General features: G+C 42.1%; 1 protein-coding gene across 4 annotated transcripts in view; it reads right to left on the bottom strand.

Annotated features, from left to right (window-relative positions):
* Nucleotides 1-3,505: 3,505 nt before the first annotated feature.
* The window catches only part of hdac5 (histone deacetylase 5), a 72,752-nt gene continuing 56,731 nt past the window's right edge, over nucleotides 3,506-19,526 (bottom strand). For 3 of the 4 annotated variants that reach the window (XM_078269264.1, XM_078269265.1, XM_078269266.1), the window contains 14 exons: nucleotides 17,975-18,086; nucleotides 15,759-15,892; nucleotides 15,302-15,422; nucleotides 13,445-13,494; nucleotides 13,228-13,335; nucleotides 13,071-13,126; nucleotides 12,840-12,927; nucleotides 10,689-10,808; nucleotides 8,528-8,625; nucleotides 8,142-8,260; nucleotides 7,799-7,932; nucleotides 6,979-7,060; nucleotides 5,936-6,116; nucleotides 3,506-4,492 (listed from right to left, as the gene is read on the bottom strand). In XM_078269264.1, coding sequence (XP_078125390.1) covers nucleotides 4,453-4,492; nucleotides 5,936-6,116; nucleotides 6,979-7,060; nucleotides 7,799-7,932; nucleotides 8,142-8,260; nucleotides 8,528-8,625; nucleotides 10,689-10,808; nucleotides 12,840-12,927; nucleotides 13,071-13,126; nucleotides 13,228-13,335; nucleotides 13,445-13,494; nucleotides 15,302-15,422; nucleotides 15,759-15,892; nucleotides 17,975-18,086 — 1,443 coding nt within the window. In that variant the 3' untranslated portion in view covers nucleotides 3,506-4,452. Of the gene's footprint in view, nucleotides 4,493-5,935; nucleotides 6,117-6,975; nucleotides 7,061-7,798; nucleotides 7,933-8,141; nucleotides 8,261-8,527; nucleotides 8,626-10,688; nucleotides 10,809-12,839; nucleotides 12,928-13,070; nucleotides 13,127-13,227; nucleotides 13,336-13,444; nucleotides 13,495-15,301; nucleotides 15,423-15,758; nucleotides 15,893-17,974; nucleotides 18,087-19,526 lie in introns of those variants that run through there. The other variant, XM_078269267.1, reaches the window with a different exon arrangement.

The raw sequence follows: 19,526 nt of genomic DNA, 5'->3' as shown, positions 1-19,526 counted from the left end.
AGCTTGGGTAGGCACTGCATTTTTGACGTCGTCAGGCAAGATTTCCATAATAATCTTTCAGCATATTGTAATTCAAGTGGTCTGAGAGACAACTAGATTTCTGTATCTCTTCCTTGGCTCTGCTTTCAGGCTCTAGAAAGTCTATCCATGACGGGAGACTTTGGCCAATCACAGGTCATTTTAGAGAGAGAGAGTTCCTATTGGCTGTTCTGCAAATGCAGACGAATGTGCAAGTCCCTTAGGTGAAAGTTCTGTTTACCGTAGCCAAAGACTCAGGGCTGCAGCTAATTCAAAGCTAAACTATTAGATAAGAGACTTTAGTGTCACCCATCTATATACCCGGCAGGTCTGTACATACAGGAACGGAATCGGGTAAAAATGTAGTCCAGTTTATTATATATACTGTATATGTGTGTGTGTGGGGGGGGGTCTTTGTGTGAGTGTGTGTTTTTTTTAATTGGTTGGTGCAGTGTGAAACTAAAGAAGTTGGGTTTAAGTAGATTTGTTCACAGGTTAGCTTATTGTTAGCTTATGGCTAACATGGAATTATCCCTTTGGCCTGGTGTGAGCAATGCTGACTTGTGAAAATGTTAATTTCACACAACACAACAATTAAGCAGTCCTGCATCGCTATTTCAGTCACCGAGTGGTGCATATTTCTGCACTTCCCATGTTAAGTAGGTGACCGACCATTAGGGATGTAACAAGGCATCGCGAATCAGTTAAAAATGGACATAAATGTGTAAAGATTGAGATTAAAAAAATGTATCTCGATGCAATTTTTAAATGGCATAGGGCGTAATCTACTTTTGATTTCACTTGTGTGACTCTTAGTTCATTTATTTGAAGAGATTTTCTTCTATTTATTTAGTCATTTTGATGTAGCATTTGTTTTAAAAGTCTAATTATGACTTCTTTTTATTTAATTCCTTTTATTTAAAATACAATTTTGTATAAAATACAATTTTAATACGAGACACATCTGTTGTTTTGCACAGTGCTATACAAGTAAAGGAATATTTTTCAGTCATTTGTTTGCAGCTCATTCTTTTAAAAAACTAAAAAGTAAAGAAAATCGTACCGTGGGCTTAAAGGCGTGAATCGAAATGGGAGTCGAGGGTATCTTTACATCCCTACCGACCAACTGTTGAGTTTGTATTTCCGACATCGCCGGTCAAGGCTATACATATCTACGGACAACAATTATTATTTTGATAGCTTAGAATTCTATGCACTAAACAGGAGGGCTGCACGATATTAGGAAAATATCTAACTGCGATTATTTTTGATACTGATAAATGATCATTTTTTGCACCATTGTTCTCATTTTCATTGAAAAAATGTTAAATGATTACAGTGTGATTTTGTGAGGATCTGTCCCGAAACAAAGATTTTTTTTCCTTCAGTCTGTAGGGTGGGAATTGTAGGCCGGGACGTCTCTGTAGCACCATAACACGTCATTAGGAAGGGTTTGACACATATTGTGCCTCCTTATATAAATATTGTGCTCCTCCCCTGCGATTTGGATATTGCTCTAGATCATATTGCGATAACGATAAAATTGTGATTCATTGTGTAGCCCTACTAAAAGGCCACGTTATTGTAGGCCCAGTTTAATTTATTTTATGGCCAATACCTTTAACATTTTCACAACCAGATGTATAAGATGCAAGGTGTTTAGGACATGGGCGATTTAAAACTTAACTTAACACTTTTGCAAGGCACCGTATCCGTGTCACATTCTCATTAGGGGCTGAGCCCCCCTACAGGTCTGATCCTAGAATCACCCCTGGTTTAGGACGTCTAGCCTCCACTAATTTGTAGTCCTTGTCCCTGGTCAGGCTTTAACAAAAAAAACAGATACAATTCTCAGAAAATAAAGAAAGAAAGAAGAAAAAAATATATACAAATAAAAACTGTCTAGCTAAGGGCCACCATAAGTGCTCACATCTCTGTTTTGTTAGTTTGAGCCATAACTTGGCTTCTGTGTATAACACTTTTAGTTCTGTTTGGGATTTAAGTTCCGTGGATAAGGAATTCTATATGTGTATACCTTTTACTGACCAGGAGGATTGACCAAAATTTGTTCTGAACATTGGGACTCTGGTTAGCTACTGCTCTTGTCCTGGTCCGACCATTATTTCTCTTTGTAATGAGTTTAGACACCGCAATGTGCAACTTCATTTTATACAATCTATGTAGTAGGGGGGTCCCTGCTGCGTCGCTCTCAGTTGAAGACCCCTGGCATAAGCCGCGGAAAGGTAAGAGAACTCCCCGTTGGGACGACAAAAAGACATCAGCACTGGACCAACCTATTGACTGACGTGACCTTTGACCTGCTGTTTGCCTGTGGAGGGCTGCACTGCCTGCCTGGTCCTGCCAGAGGAACTGGGGCTCACTGTTCAACCTCCAACAACTACAACAACCACTGCGACGACAACATCCAGCCATCCTCAACATCTGTAAACACACAAACAAACAAACAAACAAACAAACAGGCGGCGGACTGATGACATCAGACCATGTGCTTATTTCCTGTCAAACAGCCAAACCTTTAAAACATCAAATCTCCAAATAGAATATATTCATAAATCCAATTTGATTGGATAAAACAGTTTAAACAGTATATATATATATATATATATATATATATATATATATATGTATATATATATATGTATGTATATATGTATATATATATATATATATATACATACACACATACATATATATACATACATACATATATATATATATATACACACATACATATATATACACACATACATATATATACATATATATATATATACATACATACACATATATATATATATACACATATATACATACACATATATATATACACATATATACATACATATATATATATATATATATACACACACATATATACATACATATACATATATATATATATATAGAATATTATTTTTCTTTTTTTTTTTATACAAAAAGAGAAAGTATTTTGTGTTTTTATACATATATGTATGTACAGATATAGAAAAGTGACCACACTGAGTGTGCTGTGACTTAACCGTGGGCAACAGGACAGGAGACAGTATTTACACCAACGAGGAATTATTAAAAAAAAGGGGGGGAAAAAAAGGGTCGTTGTAGTGTTTCATAAACGTCCCACAATCCCCTTTTAGAGAAGAAGGGGCGGGGCTCAGGTCACATGACTCTCAACCAAAAATGAGTGAAAGAGAGAGACAGAGTGAGTGAGAGGTGGTTTACGTATTTCACCTCCCCCCCCCCAATGAATACTGCTATAACAGGCCTGATCCTGAGACACTTAACACCAGATGCCATAAAAGTCTGATTGAATAGCATTATTAACATTACCTTAATATATTCAACGGAGACTTTTACTGGGGATTTCTAGTGTGTAATGATGGCTTTAGAGGCTTTTCTTCCCAAAACAGAATTAAAAGTCTGTTGGGGAGTACCTGGCATGAATATTGTCCGATTGAAAAGAAAAAAATACAATTCTTAGCAGTTTTAATACATTTCTGAAATATATATTTGTATCAACTCTCATGATATTCTCTCTAGCCGTCTCTCTCAAGGTTGCTAAATAGTGAGATAAGAACAAATTAAGGCATCCAGATGAAGAAACAAAGACTGAGAAATGAACTGACTGACTGAAACAACAGCAGTGTGAGTGTGTGCGTCGACGTGTTTCTTCAGTCCTGATTGGCTGGTTGGTTTTGTTGAGGTGCTGCGGCGGCGGTGTTTTGTGGTTTCTGACTGGACGGCTCGTTTTGTGTGTGTGTGTGTGTGTGTGTTTCATTTTTTATTTTAAAAGGCACCTAGTTCCTCCTCCTCCTCTGTTCATTCTAAAAAAAAAAAAAAAAAGGTTTACTCCTCCTGCGCCAGCCAAGCCCACATTCGCTCGGCCTGTCTCTCTGACTGACAGACAGACAGACGGACAAGAAGACAAGTCGTCCACTTGGTGTCTGACATTTTGAATTCCAAATTCAAAATGTTTTTTCCCCCTCCCCCACAGTCATCATCCCGCTGTGGAAACAGAGGTGTAGGGACAAAATAGAAAGACGGAAGAATGATTCGGGGAAAAAGAATTTGAGTGGTGCTGTGTACAGGTGGTAAATATGCAGGTCTTGCGTGTCTCCTTGCTGACCCGCTCCTCCTCTAGGTTTCCATGGAGATGCCAACAAGTCGTCTGCTCCTCCTCGGGCTGACGGACCAGTAGAAAAGAGATGTGTCCGTTGTTCACAGTCTCCGGCCTTTTCTACTGCCTCCGTAATGTTCTCCTCAGCCAATCGGAGACCTCCACAACAACACATTTCCACTCTGTGTGTGTACCTACACACACTCTGAGGAGGAAGGGGAAAAAGAAGAGGAAGAGGAGGGGCCAGAAGGTGGTGAGAGTGTTGGAGTTTGTTTTTTTTCCGGTGGTTTAAGCTCTTCCTACAATACAGGCTCTTCTTCCATCGGCTCCTCCGTGGACCTGAGGGCAGATCAAAATCAAACAATGTCACATTTCAGAGCACTCGTCAACATATATCCCAGGCGTTCTCAAACACATCACTCAAAGGTCTGCATCTCATTTTTATTCCAGGTCAGAGGGCCGAAATGACTGGCAATCACAAAATAACATTCAATCAACTCACTTTAAACTTTGAAGAAAAATACATTCAAGTTGAGTTCTCCGTTTTCCTACTCAACTTTTGGACCAATTTGGTTACCGGTATTTTGTACCGTTAAAAAAAAAAAAAAAAAAAAAATCTTCTAAAAAAAATTTTTATGGCCTTTTTACGACTTTTTTGTTGTTGCTTTTTCCAATGTTTTTGTCGTTCTTTTGTTGCCTTTTTCAACCTTTTTGTCGATTTTTCCCCTGCGTAGATTCAACATCACTAACTTTTGATCATTCATAATCATCATAATTGATCAATAGACATTTTTCATAACACAAAGTATGTACTGGGTCCAGATTTACTTACAGTTTGGTCCAGATGTGGACATTGGTCCAGAGTTTGAGAAGCGGTGATATGTTCAGTCATATATATATTATACAGTACATGCATGGCTTATATGAACATGACTTATAATGTGAAAATAAGCCTTAAAGGTCCAGTGTGTAACGTGTTTAGTTGTTCATTATTAAAATCTGTGTTGCCTGTTTACAAACGTGTCCTTTTTCATGAATATTTACCACCACCGTCAATTCCAAGTATTCCTTTTGGCTTGGAATTTTACATTTGCATTCGCATAAACTGGGGTAGACGCTCCATATTCATGCTCCATCTTGAACTACGTTAGCCGGTAAGGGACATACAGGACATACTGCTGATAAACTCACAGGGTGCTGCTAATGCTGCTAATGGGTATCGTAGCTTCCCGGCCCCGGCGAGTTTGAAGAAGGAAACCTGGAGGACCACACGTATTCAGAATCCAAATTTCAGGAACAGGAGTCTTCTTTTTCTGTGCCAAAATACTCAAAATTCCGTGTTTTGGTACAGTTTGTTTTAACACCTGATGCAAACCATACGCAAGAAAACCATTGCCCTGAACAAGCGGCGTCGTCCCACTCTGTCTTTCTGCCGCGCCCCGTTAGTGTCGCGTTTTACACTACGAAGGTCAAACCCTGCAATTATTCCACGGTTCACATGCATGCCTAAACCGTGGTGGTCCGTTACACATTCAACATCACTGATGCTTTATTGATCAAAAGAATGTAGCCTATTTCAAAATAGAAAACATTACACTTCCCTAGTTTAATTAGATCCTGATTTAAACACTATATATTTTGGGTGAAAAAGCATCCGGCTGTATGTTTTTTTGTGTTAGTTCCTGCGTGTTCTTTCTTCGGCACGAGAGCAACAAAAACGTCTGTACGGCGGATTCTCAGTCCGCTAATAACGGCGCCAAGCTATCCCAGTGCACTGCTGACCTGCTGGTTTCTGTGTTGTCAGGATCGGAGCCTGGCTGCTCGACGTCAACACTTAGGGAGGCCATGGCGCTGACCGTGTCGGCCTCGTCCTTCTCCGATTGGCCCTGAGCCCCGAGAGAACTATCCAATAGCGAGTGGCCGCTCGTCTGAGACAAACTCTGGAGACAAGACCAGTGTTTACCTGGAGGGACAGAGAGAGAGAGAGAGAGAGACAGGATCAGGACACGTTGTAGCAGCTCACTGGATGTATGTGTGTGTGTGTGTGTGTGTGTGAGAGGGTTTCTGCAGGTTTCACCAAGTCAAATGTAAGACTTTTTAAGACCATTAAATTCAATTTAAGACCTATATCATGAATATAGAAAAAAAACAAAATGAATTGCTTTCTTGCATAAAAGCAGTAGTCTTCAAATACGTTGTTAGTAACTGACTTAAACTCAATCCCTAGTTTAGTCTTTTCCAAGCCAAGTATCCCTAAACTTGCACTTCCCCAAAGCCTATGGTACCATCCGAAATAGACTCGCGCCAATAATATGAAAGCTGATTGGCTGCAATATAAGTTGTGTGATGTCATGTGAGCTGGGTAGGAGGCAGGCAGAGGCGTGGTAGTCTACACCTGGTTACATTTGGAGTTTTGTTTACTTTATTATTCACACATTCACTTACACTCATGCACTCCCTACACCACTGATGATACTGATATACATTTTAATAATATTTGCGTATAATTAATTATGGGTTCAATAAAATTGGCTTTAATTTAAACCTTAATTCTGTGTGGTCTCCCTTCTTTTGTCTTAAATTTGAGCTGGTTCATGACAGTTGCATGTTGGTCTCACTTGTCGTAATACAGCAAGTTATATTTGGACTAGCGAAAGAAAGAACTACAACACCACGGAATAAAAAAAAACAAAAAATTGTTACAATGAGCATCAGAGGTAGCGTTACATGAAAATTGCGACCTGTTTGATATTATTTAAGACCCAGAACACCCCACGGAAACCCTGGTGTGTGTGAGTGTGTGTGTGTGTGTGTGTGTTTCTTACTCTGGATCTCTATGACTCTCTCCAGCGAGGCCCAGGCTTTTGGACACGGCTGCTCCTGAGGCCACTGAAACACCGAGTCACACTGAGAGAGACAGAGAGTGTGCGTTAACAAGAAAGGCATGAAATCCACTTCTGTGTTTTATGTTCGAGACTGAATACACAATGCTGATGACTGAGGGCCAGAATACCACTGACTGGAGGCTTCTCTACCTTCTGTCTCAAACTGTATGTGTGTGCATGTGAGCTGCTTGCATCTAAAGGAATAGTTCAACATGTTCACTGCTCTTTCAAGAGTCAAGTGAGCAGTCAAATATCACTATAAATGTGTGTACATAACATAACCCGGTTATTCACTTAACCTGCTGTTCGCTAAGAAATAATTCCAGCATGTAACACCCTGGAATACAAATTGTCAGATGTTTTACATTTCAGCTCATGTAAGGGTGAGACAACGTGTCAAGGAGTGAGCTTTACAGGTGTTGGCAGGCGTATTCTTTTCCTCTTTGGAGAGAACCAGGCTAGTTGTTTCCCCATTTCCAGTCTGTATGCTAGCTATGCTAACAAAGTCCTGAATGAATTCCCAGAACGTTAAACTGTTCCTTTAACATTCAAATGGACAGTACCGTTGTAACGAGAAGAAAAAAAGTAGCTGCTTGTTTGTATTAGTCGCCTCAAATCACCACAGAGCGTACTAAAGACAGAGGTGCTTGGCTTACTGGCAGCGCCATATTACCATATTGTTCATAGGGACGGTGGCCATTTATGTTTGAAAGTAAACCATGTAATAATGACTGATGATGATCCTGTCTGTCTCTCTCACCGGGTCTCCCAACAGCGCAGCGACGCAGGCCTCTGACGCGTCACAGATGGCTGTGAGGTCGTGACCGCCCTCCAGCGCCATGACGACGCGCCCGCCCGCCAGACCCATCAGCAGCTGCGTCAGCTGACCGAAACCTACCAAACACGCACCCATCACAGTTAGGAAACACTCAGTCAAAATAAGGCTAATTAGTAGGACTAATAATAATGAAATGTCCTACAAATATTTTCGGTGGATCAAATCGTTAAGCCCTTATTCAAAGTATGTGGCAGTCGTGCCATTGTGATAGAGTTCACAAAAGTTGCCTCGGTCGGGTCACCATGGTAACCAGTGTAGTACTCACACTTGGCGGAGACATTGTATCCTCCCAGAGGAGACTGATGACCCTCCACTGCGTCGAAGCCTGCAGACACCAGGACCACATCTGGACTGAACTGCTGGGCGATGGGCATCACCACGCTCCTACACACACACACACACACACACACACACACACACACACACACGTTGTTGCTTCCTTGCATGAATTTTACCTGCTCGGAATATTTTTTGTAGACAGCATTTATTAACAATGCACCATGCGTACATTAGCATTCAGTACCTAAAATCCCACTCTGACTATGGGAGTGGAGTCTGACTGATGAGGCTATATATATATATATATATATATATATATAGAGAGAGATAGATAGATAGATAGATAGACATAATTATATTAAACATGTTTACCTAAAGGCAGTGAGGTACTCCACATCACCCATAGGCGGCTCTACTCCACCAGTCCACGCTATGTTCACATTAAAACCAACACCTGCACCTGATCCCACCTGCAGAGAGGGGGGGGGAAGAGAGAGAGAGAGAGGGAGAGAGAAAGAGAGGGAACGAGAGGGAGAGGGAAAGAGAGGGAGAGAGAGAGAGAGAGAGGTAGGGAAAGAGAGAGAGAGAGGGAGAGAGAGAGAAAGAGAGAGAGAGGGAGAGGGAGAGAGAGGGAGAGGGAGAGAGAGAGAGAGGGACAGAAAGAGAGAGGGAGCGGGAGAGAGAGAGAGAAAAAGAGGGAGAGGGAAAGAGAGGGAGAGAGAGAAAGAGAGGGAGAGAGAGAGCAAGAGAGAGACACAGAGAGGGAGAGAGAGAGAAAGAGAGGGAGAGAGAGACACACAGAGAGGGAGAGGGAGAGAGAGAGAAAGAGAGGGAGAGAGAGAAAGAGAGAGAGAGAGAGACACACAGAGAGGGAGAGAGAGAGAGAGAGAGAGAGAGAGAGAGAGAGAGAGAGAGAGAGAGAGAGAGAGAGAGAGAGAGAGAGAGACACACAGAGAGGGAGAGGGAGAGAGAGAGAGAGAGAGAGAGAGAGAGAGAGAGAGAGAGAGAGAGAGAGAGAGAGAGAGAGAGAGAGAGAGAGAGAGAGAGAGAGAGAGAGAGAGGGAGGGAGAGAGAGAGAGCGAGAGGGAGGGAGGGAGAGGGAGAGAGAGAGACAGAGAGAGGGAGGGAGAGAAAGAGAGAGGGAGGGAGAGAGGGGGGAGAGAGTTGTTATTAACTTAATTCAGAGTCAGCAAGCTTAACTCATAATTACATATTTGAAATCAGCAAGTTGATTAGCTTTTACTTTTTAATTGCTGTAATATCATTCAAATTAAGTTATACAGTATGTAATTAACTGCAAACATGATTTTCTTTCCTAATGATCCTGCATCCATCTAATTCAAGTAAATGGGTGTAAAAAGGACACTAAAACCAAGTACACTGTGATTCATGAGTGATTGGCTGAGTAGCCAATCAGGAGCCCACACAACGGAGGCTGACCCCGTTTGTATTTCTCACTCCATCAATGAACTCCACTGGTCCAGCAGATGGCAGCCCATAGCAAAACGGCATTGTAGACTAAACTCTTGGCTGTCGCCGCCTTTGAGCTGCACTATATGCATTTTGTCATTGCAAATACAATTTTTGACAACCCCTCCCAACCCCCAACAAAAGTTCTCTCTCAGCCTCTGACGCACAAATACAATCAAAGACCAACAAGCTAATGATATGACAGTCTCACAGTACTATATGCATATTTACATTATTGTAACTGTCACAGCAATAGCATGGCTTTATGCTTCAGGCAGAAATCCCGAATATGACAACCAAGTTGAAAAACTTGTTTTCCAAGTCCAATTTGTTTGTTTTCTAGATGATCTTTCTGCTTAGTGAGAGACGAGAGAGATACAGAAGCCAAGCTGAGCTGTTGGATGGAGTGTGTTTGCTTCTGTGATTCAGTTATTAAGTACATGTAACAGTCTTCTAGCTGGAGAAAGAGTCAAAGCTTAGTGCACCAAGCTATGCAGACACTAACATTGCTGGAGTGTTAGGCAGAAGTCCTCAGTGCTCGGAGCCCCACCAAGGTAAATAATCACCAGCTGCCAAAGTGTTTGATCACTATGGGGCATGTGTTTTATGAGCTGGATGCTGTTTTGTTTGTTACGGTATCTCTATTTGTACCAGCACGCAGTAAGTGAACGTGCACACGGAAGAAGACGAAAGCCCAAGACACAAATAGGTGAAACAAGATGCAGAGGAGGCACATGAACACAAACAAATGTCTTCCAAAAATGTTCAGGCTATTTCACTGATCGACAGCCGGTGGAGGTCCCAGCAAAAGGCAGAATGAAAGCAATCCAAGTTTAGCTGATATTTTAATGAACTGGCTTTATAAACAACGTTTTGTGAGGAAGGAAAGGCATTCATCAGGCCTCAAGAATACACACTATGTGTTTTTGTTACCCACACACTGAATTCAAGTTATTAGTAATTTTCAGAACATGGGGCATGTGACACTGGTTTAACTATTTCGGAATTCTCACCTCTACTTTGTGTGTGTGTGAATGAGTATGTGTGCGGTGTGCACGCGTACCTCCTCAGGCGCTCCGCTGCCAGGAAAGAAGTTTCCATCGTCGTAGCGATGGAGGGAGATGTAGAGGACGTTGTGGTCAGTGTAGAAGGCCTGCTGGGTGCCGTTGCCATGGTGAATGTCCTGCAGTGACAGGTCACAGTGGCATCAGAGAGAAGGTCAATGGGCTGTTATGATACAGACACTCTGAACACACAGTTATCCACATTAGTTGTTGTTTGGCTGCACAAAAGCCTGCTGAGACTAATGGGCTTTTAACATCAAGTGTAGTACTGCGACAGCAGTGAATAAATGCAGTCATCTGTCTTCAGTCAAAAAGTGCGGCTGTCCCGAATACCAATTTTTGTGCTTCAAAGCTTGGGTATTAATCAACAGCGAATATTGGAAGCTTTGGTGGTGGCTGCAACTGATCTAGTCTCAGCGCACATTCAGACCCACAAACTAAATCAGGCGAATTGTCACTGGGTCGTGCGGCAGTGGGAGTGCTCCTTAAACAAAAAGAAAAAATGAATATTCTAATCCCAAAATTGAAAATCGAACGAAAATCCAAATAGTCGAATATTTGGATCCAGCCCTAAAACATAGTCCAATTATATGGTGAAAAAAAAGAGTCATCTGGTTTAAGGCCGTTTAGTCTGACAGTGTGTTTATGATAATGTACAATAAATAGCTCCTGTATAATAGTCGGTATTTAAGTTTCAGAATCATTTCACTGGTAATGTTCCGTTTTTAGGGGCGTTTTCACACCTGTAGTTCGTTTGCTTTGGTCCGAATCAGTTGGTGAGTTAGTAAACTTGGAGCGATTTCGGTTCGGTGTGGTTGGGTTTGGTTTCACACCTGGAAAAATCCAAGCGTACCAAAATGAGTCATTACAAATCACGCAAGAACGTCCAACTCCTTTTATTGGTCGGATGTGTCTGGGGGGCGGGAGCAAGAAAGTAAATACAGGAAGAAGGTCCGGTGTTCTGGACTAGTGCATATGTCTTGCATCTCCATCGTTAAACCAGCTCATTTTATTAAAATAATCAGATATTGTTTCGCGAGAGACGTTACTACGTCTGCTCTGGTCACCGAGACTTCGCTCTGGTCTGCCCGGCGTCTGTCTCCAATTTTAGCGGCGGCTGGTGTGACCACGGAGATACGAGTGACGGACGGCGAGCTTGACCACAGTCTATTTCTGTGATAGAAACACTGCGAGCTGCTGCATCGCAGACTGCTGAACCAACCTGACTACAGGAGGCATTAGCTCAGACTTGCGGAGTATGTATAGTTGGTGCGGTTCGAGTACGGATCACGTTCTCACCGCAAACGAACCGCTCCAGAGTTTGATTGAAAGCGTACCGAGACCACCTCTTTAAGCAGGTCTCGGTACATTTGTTTGGTCCGCTTTTGGTGCGCACCAGAGTTTGATTGCTGCGTTCTCACCTGCCCTGACGAACCGCGCCAGCGGGGCAAACAAACTCTAGTTCGATTCAACCAAACTAAACGAGGCAGGTGTGAAAGCGCCCTTTGTTAATGAGTTAATGTTGTTAAGTCCAATTTCTCCACAAGTAATAGTTTAGCTACATAAAGTACGGGTATTTATGACTGTATGTTTGTATATACATTGTAGTCAAATATCTAAAGGTGTACTGTTTATCTTTGCAGAAAAAACAGCAGGAATTTCAGCTGCAGCTATTGAGTGTTGAGGGTTTTTTGGCTTACGGTACTTATATTTCTTTTTGCCTCCTATGATATGAATAGTTAGCCTAATAGTCGTCTATATCCTTGACGTTCCATTTTAAATTTGGTAGATTTCTGAGGACTATGGTTAACTGCTCCTCAGATCTCTGCAGGGTAAATCCAGACAGCTAGCTAGACTATCTGTTCAATCTGAGTTGTCTCTCGCACTACTATTTTGCAGCGGCTTTGTGCAGAGGTTAGCGCCGCCTACGACGATTGTGATTGGTTTAAGGAAATACCATTAAACCACAGCAAGTTTTCCTCCCATCCCCAAATGCTATGTGGACTAGCCAGACCACTGTAGACGATAAAAATCAGTATAATAGAAAAGTTAAAGCTGTGTGTGTGTGTGTGTGTGTGTGTGTGTGTGTGTGTGTGTGTGTGTGTCAGTGTGTGTCAGTGTGTGTGTGTGTGTGTGTCAGAGCTACTCACCCAGTCCACAATGAGGATCTTGCCCACTCCTAGTTTCTGTTGCAGCAGCTTGGCAGTGATGGCTACTGAATTAAAGAAACAAAACCCCCTGTTCACACACAGACACACACAGACACACACACACACACACACACACACAAAATGTACGTACATACAAAGAGTGATACAAACAGTTAGTCAGTTAGAATGTGATGTCTAGTGGTGTAACAATAATCTTGTGGGTGTACTGACATGGCAGTGGATTCCTCAGCATGGTGACCGGGTGGACGCACCACTGCAAAGCCATTCTAGTACAAAAACGGACAGAGAGTGAGGGACAGGTCAGACAATGTGTAATGTTTATTTTCAGAAAACTGTGTCCACTGGTGTGTATTTCCCCTTGTGTTACCTTCAGCTCTGCTGACGCCACTCTGAAGGCCAGTTCGATGACTGAGCCGACCGCCATGCGGACCGCCGCTGACGAGTGCATCTCGTTCCACACCGTGTCGCTGTCCACCTGCGGGGTGGGGTGGGGGGGCACAGAGCTCAAACCAGAGCTAAAACACTCATACACTGACAAATAGACAGAGATGGACTGACGGGCAAGCAGAGAGAGATAGCCTTACCCCTATTCCTCCACAGGGAAGAACCGCATACATCTTCTGGCTGATTGGACCTGAAACAACCAATCAGAGTAGATGTTACAGATTATGTAGTGTGTGAGTCAGTATGCATTACAGACAAGCAGCATTACAGATTTATTGTTCAAATTAAATAAGTTGAGTTATATGGCACTTATCACAGAGTCCCAAAGTGCTTTGCATGTCAAATAAATGTAATCGATACCCAAAGAGAATTACAATAAATCACAAAAAAAAGGAACATTAAAATATATTGTAATACAATCAATAATCAGCTAACGCCTGACTAAAAAGATGTCTTTAGCTGCTTTTGAAAGAAAAAAAATAGAGGCCTCCGCAAGGCAGAGCGTACCAAAGTGTAGGTGCCACTGCTTTTTAAACGCTCTGTCCCCTTAAGCAAGGTTTATTGGTAGCTGCGGTGTCCCCGGTGTCAAAATTACGAATCCTACTATGGCCACGCCAAGACCCGCCCTATGAAGCAGCTCGATTGGTTGGGGTTAGGCATTTCTCCTCGAGTGGTTAAGGTTAGGATAGCGGATAGGTCAGGGGATAGGACCTGAACAAATGGGGTTATGTTACCTTGCGTAAGCATGGACGCCTGGCCAATAGCGGTGATTGAAGGGCGGGTCTTGGTGTGGTCATAGTAGGATTCGTAATATCGCTTCCCGGTGCGAGGCGCGTGCGCGCACCATAAAATGACGTCACAACAGCTGTCGTTTCCAGCGGGAAGGCTGCCCTTTCAGTTCAACACGGTCGGCTGGGAAGGGCAGGTTCGCCTCTACAACGGAGCAATTAAAGGTTGCACAGTATGGAACCATGCGATCAGATTTGGCGCAGTTCTCCAGGGGTGTGGGCGGTACACAATATGCGCAAAAGGGAATCCCCGATGGCCACAATCTGACGTAATTTAGGAAAGACCCCATTACCGACACCAACTTCTTCTTCCACTCATCCCCTACACCACAGGCATGGAATAACTGAACTAGCCCGTCCACGATGTCCTGCGCCGCTCGATTAAACACCCAAATGAATTCATCCGAGGAAATCTGTCGGCTGGACACCGACACAACGTACACAATTTCCGGCACCACTTTTGTTATGTCTTCTGATCTGTCAAAGAGCACACCCCAAAATTCAGCAACCTTTAATTTTTCACTCAACTTTGAGCTGATTGTGCCCCCTTCTCGTGAGTGGTATGCGGTCCCGACATTGACTTCCAAGCCTTTTGAAAAGCGGGATATCCTCCTCATACTGTATGAGCGCATAGGACGTGCATGTTTCGCTTTGTGAAAGGCCAACAGAAACATATTAACACAGTGCTTGACGCTGTTCCTCATTTATTTTGTCCCGCCACCTGTTAAGAGGATGAGGGGATGTCTGACTCTGGATGCGCCTGTTATCAATAGTTTGCACTATGTTCATGTGCTCATTACTCTTGTCGTGCTTTTTAAAAGCTGGATGACTGAAATGTTTTTTCATGCGAGATTGGGATTTTCACAGCATATTTTGCACCACATCTCAGTCCGGTTGTCATCGGTCTGGAGCCAGGGTCTCTCCTGAAGCCACTTTTCTGCAAAAACAACGTTTCTTATTTTCAGGTTCAGTCTGGCGTTTCTTTGTAGGTGGCTGAATGACGAGTAATTACTTAATGTGGCTTGCTTCTTGGATATTTCCATGAATGATAGCAAATCCTAAAATCTGAGAAATAATGTGGAAAAACGAGTGTGGGACAAGGACTTGACATGCTTGTGAAAGTACTAACTATCTAGGGATATACAGTAGGTCACTCAGACAGACACACAGACGACACACAGACAGACAGACAGACAGACAGACAGTTACCCAGCAGCTTCTTGTGGTCCAGTTTGTGTCGATTCAGCGGACTGGTTCCATACAGCAGAGTGTGGAACTCTGAATGGACAGACTGGATCTCATCCAGAGACGCTTTACGCCCCCGAATCCTCTGTTCACACACAGACAGAGACAGAGAGAGACTGAGTAAGGAGTTTGAACATTTTTAATTTGCACATGAGAAAAAAAGAAAAAAAACAGAACAGATATTTGGCAATTGCTCGAATCACTTTACTATTGTAAACCACTTTTTAATGAGATGGAAAATGAAACTTTGGTGTATAGATACAGAGAAGATGTGTTTAGTGTGATGGAAACAGATATTTACATGAAGTCTTTGTGTGTGCGTGGTGTGTGTGTGTGTGTGTGTGTGTGTGTGTGTGTGTGTGTGCGTGTGTGTGTGTGTGTGCGTGTGTGTGTGTGTGCGTGTGTGTGTGTGTGTGCATACCTCACAGCGGCCCAGCAGGCCCGTCTCCTGCAGTCTGGACCAGATGCTTTGTACCCTCCCAGCATGCTCTGGGTGGATGTGAGCATTGCCACAAACACACTGATGCTTTAACATCAGACTGTCGTACACAAGCCCTGGAGAGAGAGAGAGAGAGAGAGAGAGAGAGAGAGAGAGAGAGAGAGAGAGAGATAAATACTAATAATCCAAGAATAGCCTGTAAAAATTAAAAGCTGGAACCGTGGGTAAAAAAAATAGAGAAATATTTGAATATACAGAAAATGGCAACATTATAACATACAAATAAATTATTAGGGTTGCACGACATGAGGAAAATATGCGATATGGCGAAAACGACATTACTCGTGATAAATAAACAGGTATTAAAGTGTGCTCAGCTCTGCATTTCTGCAGCTTTCAGTATTCTGGCTCAAATACATAAAAGGCAGCACTAAAAAAAAGGAAGTTACACTTTAAAGTGCTATTTTCTACTGATATTTTCTGTTAGTGTCTTTCGCAATATGTCACAGCCTTTCGTGACATTGTTATTGCGCCAGTTGATATTGCGATGACATTAAAAAACACATATTGTGCAACCCTATAAAATACTATAATTTCCCCAGTATAAAAACACGCGTGGTCCTCCACAGTGTATCTTGTAGTAAGAAATAAGCACCACAAGATGTCAGTAGCTACCAGTGAAATGTGTGTGACACATACAATACTTTGTACTCAGTAGACACACTTGAGTAAGAACCTGGAATGTGACACACACTTTGAATGCCTAATCTCAATCCACTATTTACATCGCAAGTAATCAGGACTCATCATTCACAGAGGTTATATATATGTTTCTCTGACACTTGGGTGGAGACCGCCTGCTAAACAAACACACACACATTTTCATTTTGATTGCGTGTGTATCTTTACATGGTGGAGATGACAAAGTGGCTTTTAAAAAAATCCACTTTAAAACGGAAACAAGGCTGCAAACAAATGTTTCTGTTAACGGGTAACTACCATTTTTTTAACCTATTTTCCTATGTTACTGTGTCTAAGTGATGACAATCTTTGACACTGGTCCAGTATTAAGAGAGATCGCTGCAGTCGGCAGCGGAGAAACAAGCTACAATGTAAGCTAATAGGGCAATTGTCCAGCTTGTATTTACCGTCACAAAAGTGCTGGTTTTGCCGCTGACAGACTCAGATTAGTATTCTAAGTGTCTGACAACATTATTGAAAGGATCCCTTCAGAGATAGACCTTTAAAAGCTCTTTGAGACCTTTCTTGTAAATCGGTAAACTATGTGTTTATTTCAACCAAAACTAGAGTTGTGACGGTTGGAAAAGTAGAAAGACGACCCAAAACGGCTTTTCATAGTTTTATTTTGTTTCTGACTTTGATTGAATTGTATTTGACGCTGCTAAAATGACATTTTGCAGAGGTTTTATGTTCATAAAAAGGATCTTACTCTTTAATATCTTCCTTAGAAATCCTTTCCATAATGTTGTCAGACACTTAGAATACTAATCTGAGTCTGTCAGCGGCAAAACCAGCACTTTTGTGAAGGTAAATACAAGCTGGACAATTGCCCTATTAGCTTACATTGTAGCTTGTTTCTCCGCTGCCGACTGCAGCGATCTCTCTTAATACTGGACCAGTGTCAAAGATTGTTGTTCCAGTCACTTAGACACAGTAACATAGGAAAATAGGGTCCTTCATCAAAATTTATTTGATTAAATCTTCCCACCTCAAAAGGAAAAGGAAATAAATACAAAACAAAAAATCCCAAGCTATTATCAAAGGAACAAGAAACAAGAAAATGAACCACATTTGTAACACTCAAAAATAGCATTACATTAGGGTTCTGTCCCTGAGCTCCTGGAGGGCTTTCAATCTAAAACCAATGTTCAAATACTGGGTTCGTTCTAACAGCAAACCACGGCAACAGCAAATGAATGCAGAAAAGCTGAAGCAAAACATATTCATCTTCATACTTGAACGCGACCAAATATATTCCAGGATACAGGAAATTAGCTACAATAGACAAAAACGCTTCTGTCAGTTCACATACTGTAGCTCACCCGGACCGTCAGCCAACTGTTCTGCGGCTCCTTGTTGCTAGGCAACAAACATGGTGTCTTACAGTAGGCGGACTGACACTGCTGATGTCAAACTCTCGTCCGATAACAAACCAGATGTGCACACCAAACACTGACCTGTAGTGAAGAGGTGTTTGATGGGATTGACAGTGGCTGCAGGGGACGACTGCGCTCTTCCCAGAGGTCTATGGGGCAACAAGGACTGGAACACACCCAGCTGCTGCAAGGCCTGATGGGAAGGGAAAGAGAGACAGAGAGAAAGTTATGATTCATAGCAGGATGAATCCGGGATCAGTCCATTCACTGCAATCGAGGTGTTTGTGTGTGTGTGTGTGTGTGTGTGTGTGTGTGTGTGTGTGTGTGTGTGTGCGGAAAACAGGGCAGCATGCTTAACACCAACACCCCTCCCCTCTCTCCCCATCATCATCATCATACACACACACACACACACACAGAAATGACTATAATTCTAAATGTTGTATAATTTCATAAACATCAGCGTATAAAAACATGGCAACACACATACTGACTGATCGTTTGACCGATCGGAACTATTACATTTGTGTTTAGTTTTCATGGAACTTTTCCTGAAAACTTGACTGATCATCAACCTCCATAGAGTGATTTTAAGGTTTGTCCAAATTCTGCAGACGAACTCACTCTCTCACACACACACACACACACACACACACACACACACACACACACACACACACACACACACACACACTCACACTCACATTCTGTAGTTTCTATATATAGGGAGTGTTGCTGTGCTCCCTGCTGCGAACTGCATGACTCATCGTGTGGGTGGACACTAAACACACACTCTTCAAGACATACAGACGTACAGAAGACACACAGCAATGAGTCCAGTGGTTGAGTCACCAGCTGGTGATGTCACTGAAGCCTCAGCACTTGTGTGTGTGTCAGTCTGCCTGCTGCTAAAGTTCTACTGGACACCCAGCGGCGAGGCTCTCTCATACTGTATATACATATATACATACATACATATATATATTAACATATATATATATACGTCACACAAAATGAAATGTGCAATTCATTTATATTCAAATCCTACCCTTTTCTGTTTCTGTAAAATGTCAAAGCTTTTCTTTTAATGACTCATCCTGTACTTGTAAAATAAAAAAAAATCATTCAGTTATACGGACTGATCCATTCATCCTGAAGCACAAACGCCCCCCCACAGTGAACACGGGTCAGAGCGGTCTATTTGGGCGTGAGGAGGCAGGAGAAAAAAGAAGAAGCATTGAAGCGTGTAGGCTATGTGTGGAAGACATCTCTGTCAGCACTCCTGCTAATCTTTAACGCTCGTGTTGCCTTCCCGTCGACCATGAACTTGTTGTCGTTCCGGGTCAAAAATTGAAAAACCTTTTTCGACGTTTTTGTCCCCTTTTTTTTTTCCTCCAATGATTTTGAACGCTTTTTTTTTTTTTTTTTTAAATTCATGGTCAATAAACCTAATTTATATGGCATTATACCACATTTTTTAGTTAAAAAAAAAGCAGAAATTCTGAATTATTTTGACTATTAGTTAAGATCAAAGGATGTTGAGTGGGTCACAGACTGTAAAACTTTCGAAACAATTACTTTTTTTTGGAAAAGCTATAAAATTTAATAAAACACCCAAAATTGAATGGAAATA

This window comes from Sander vitreus, chromosome 15 (genome assembly GCF_031162955.1).
Source record: "Sander vitreus isolate 19-12246 chromosome 15, sanVit1, whole genome shotgun sequence".
In the NCBI taxonomy this organism is placed as follows: Eukaryota; Metazoa; Chordata; class Actinopteri; order Perciformes; family Percidae; genus Sander; species Sander vitreus.
This window is presented reverse-complemented; position numbering and strand designations above follow the sequence as displayed.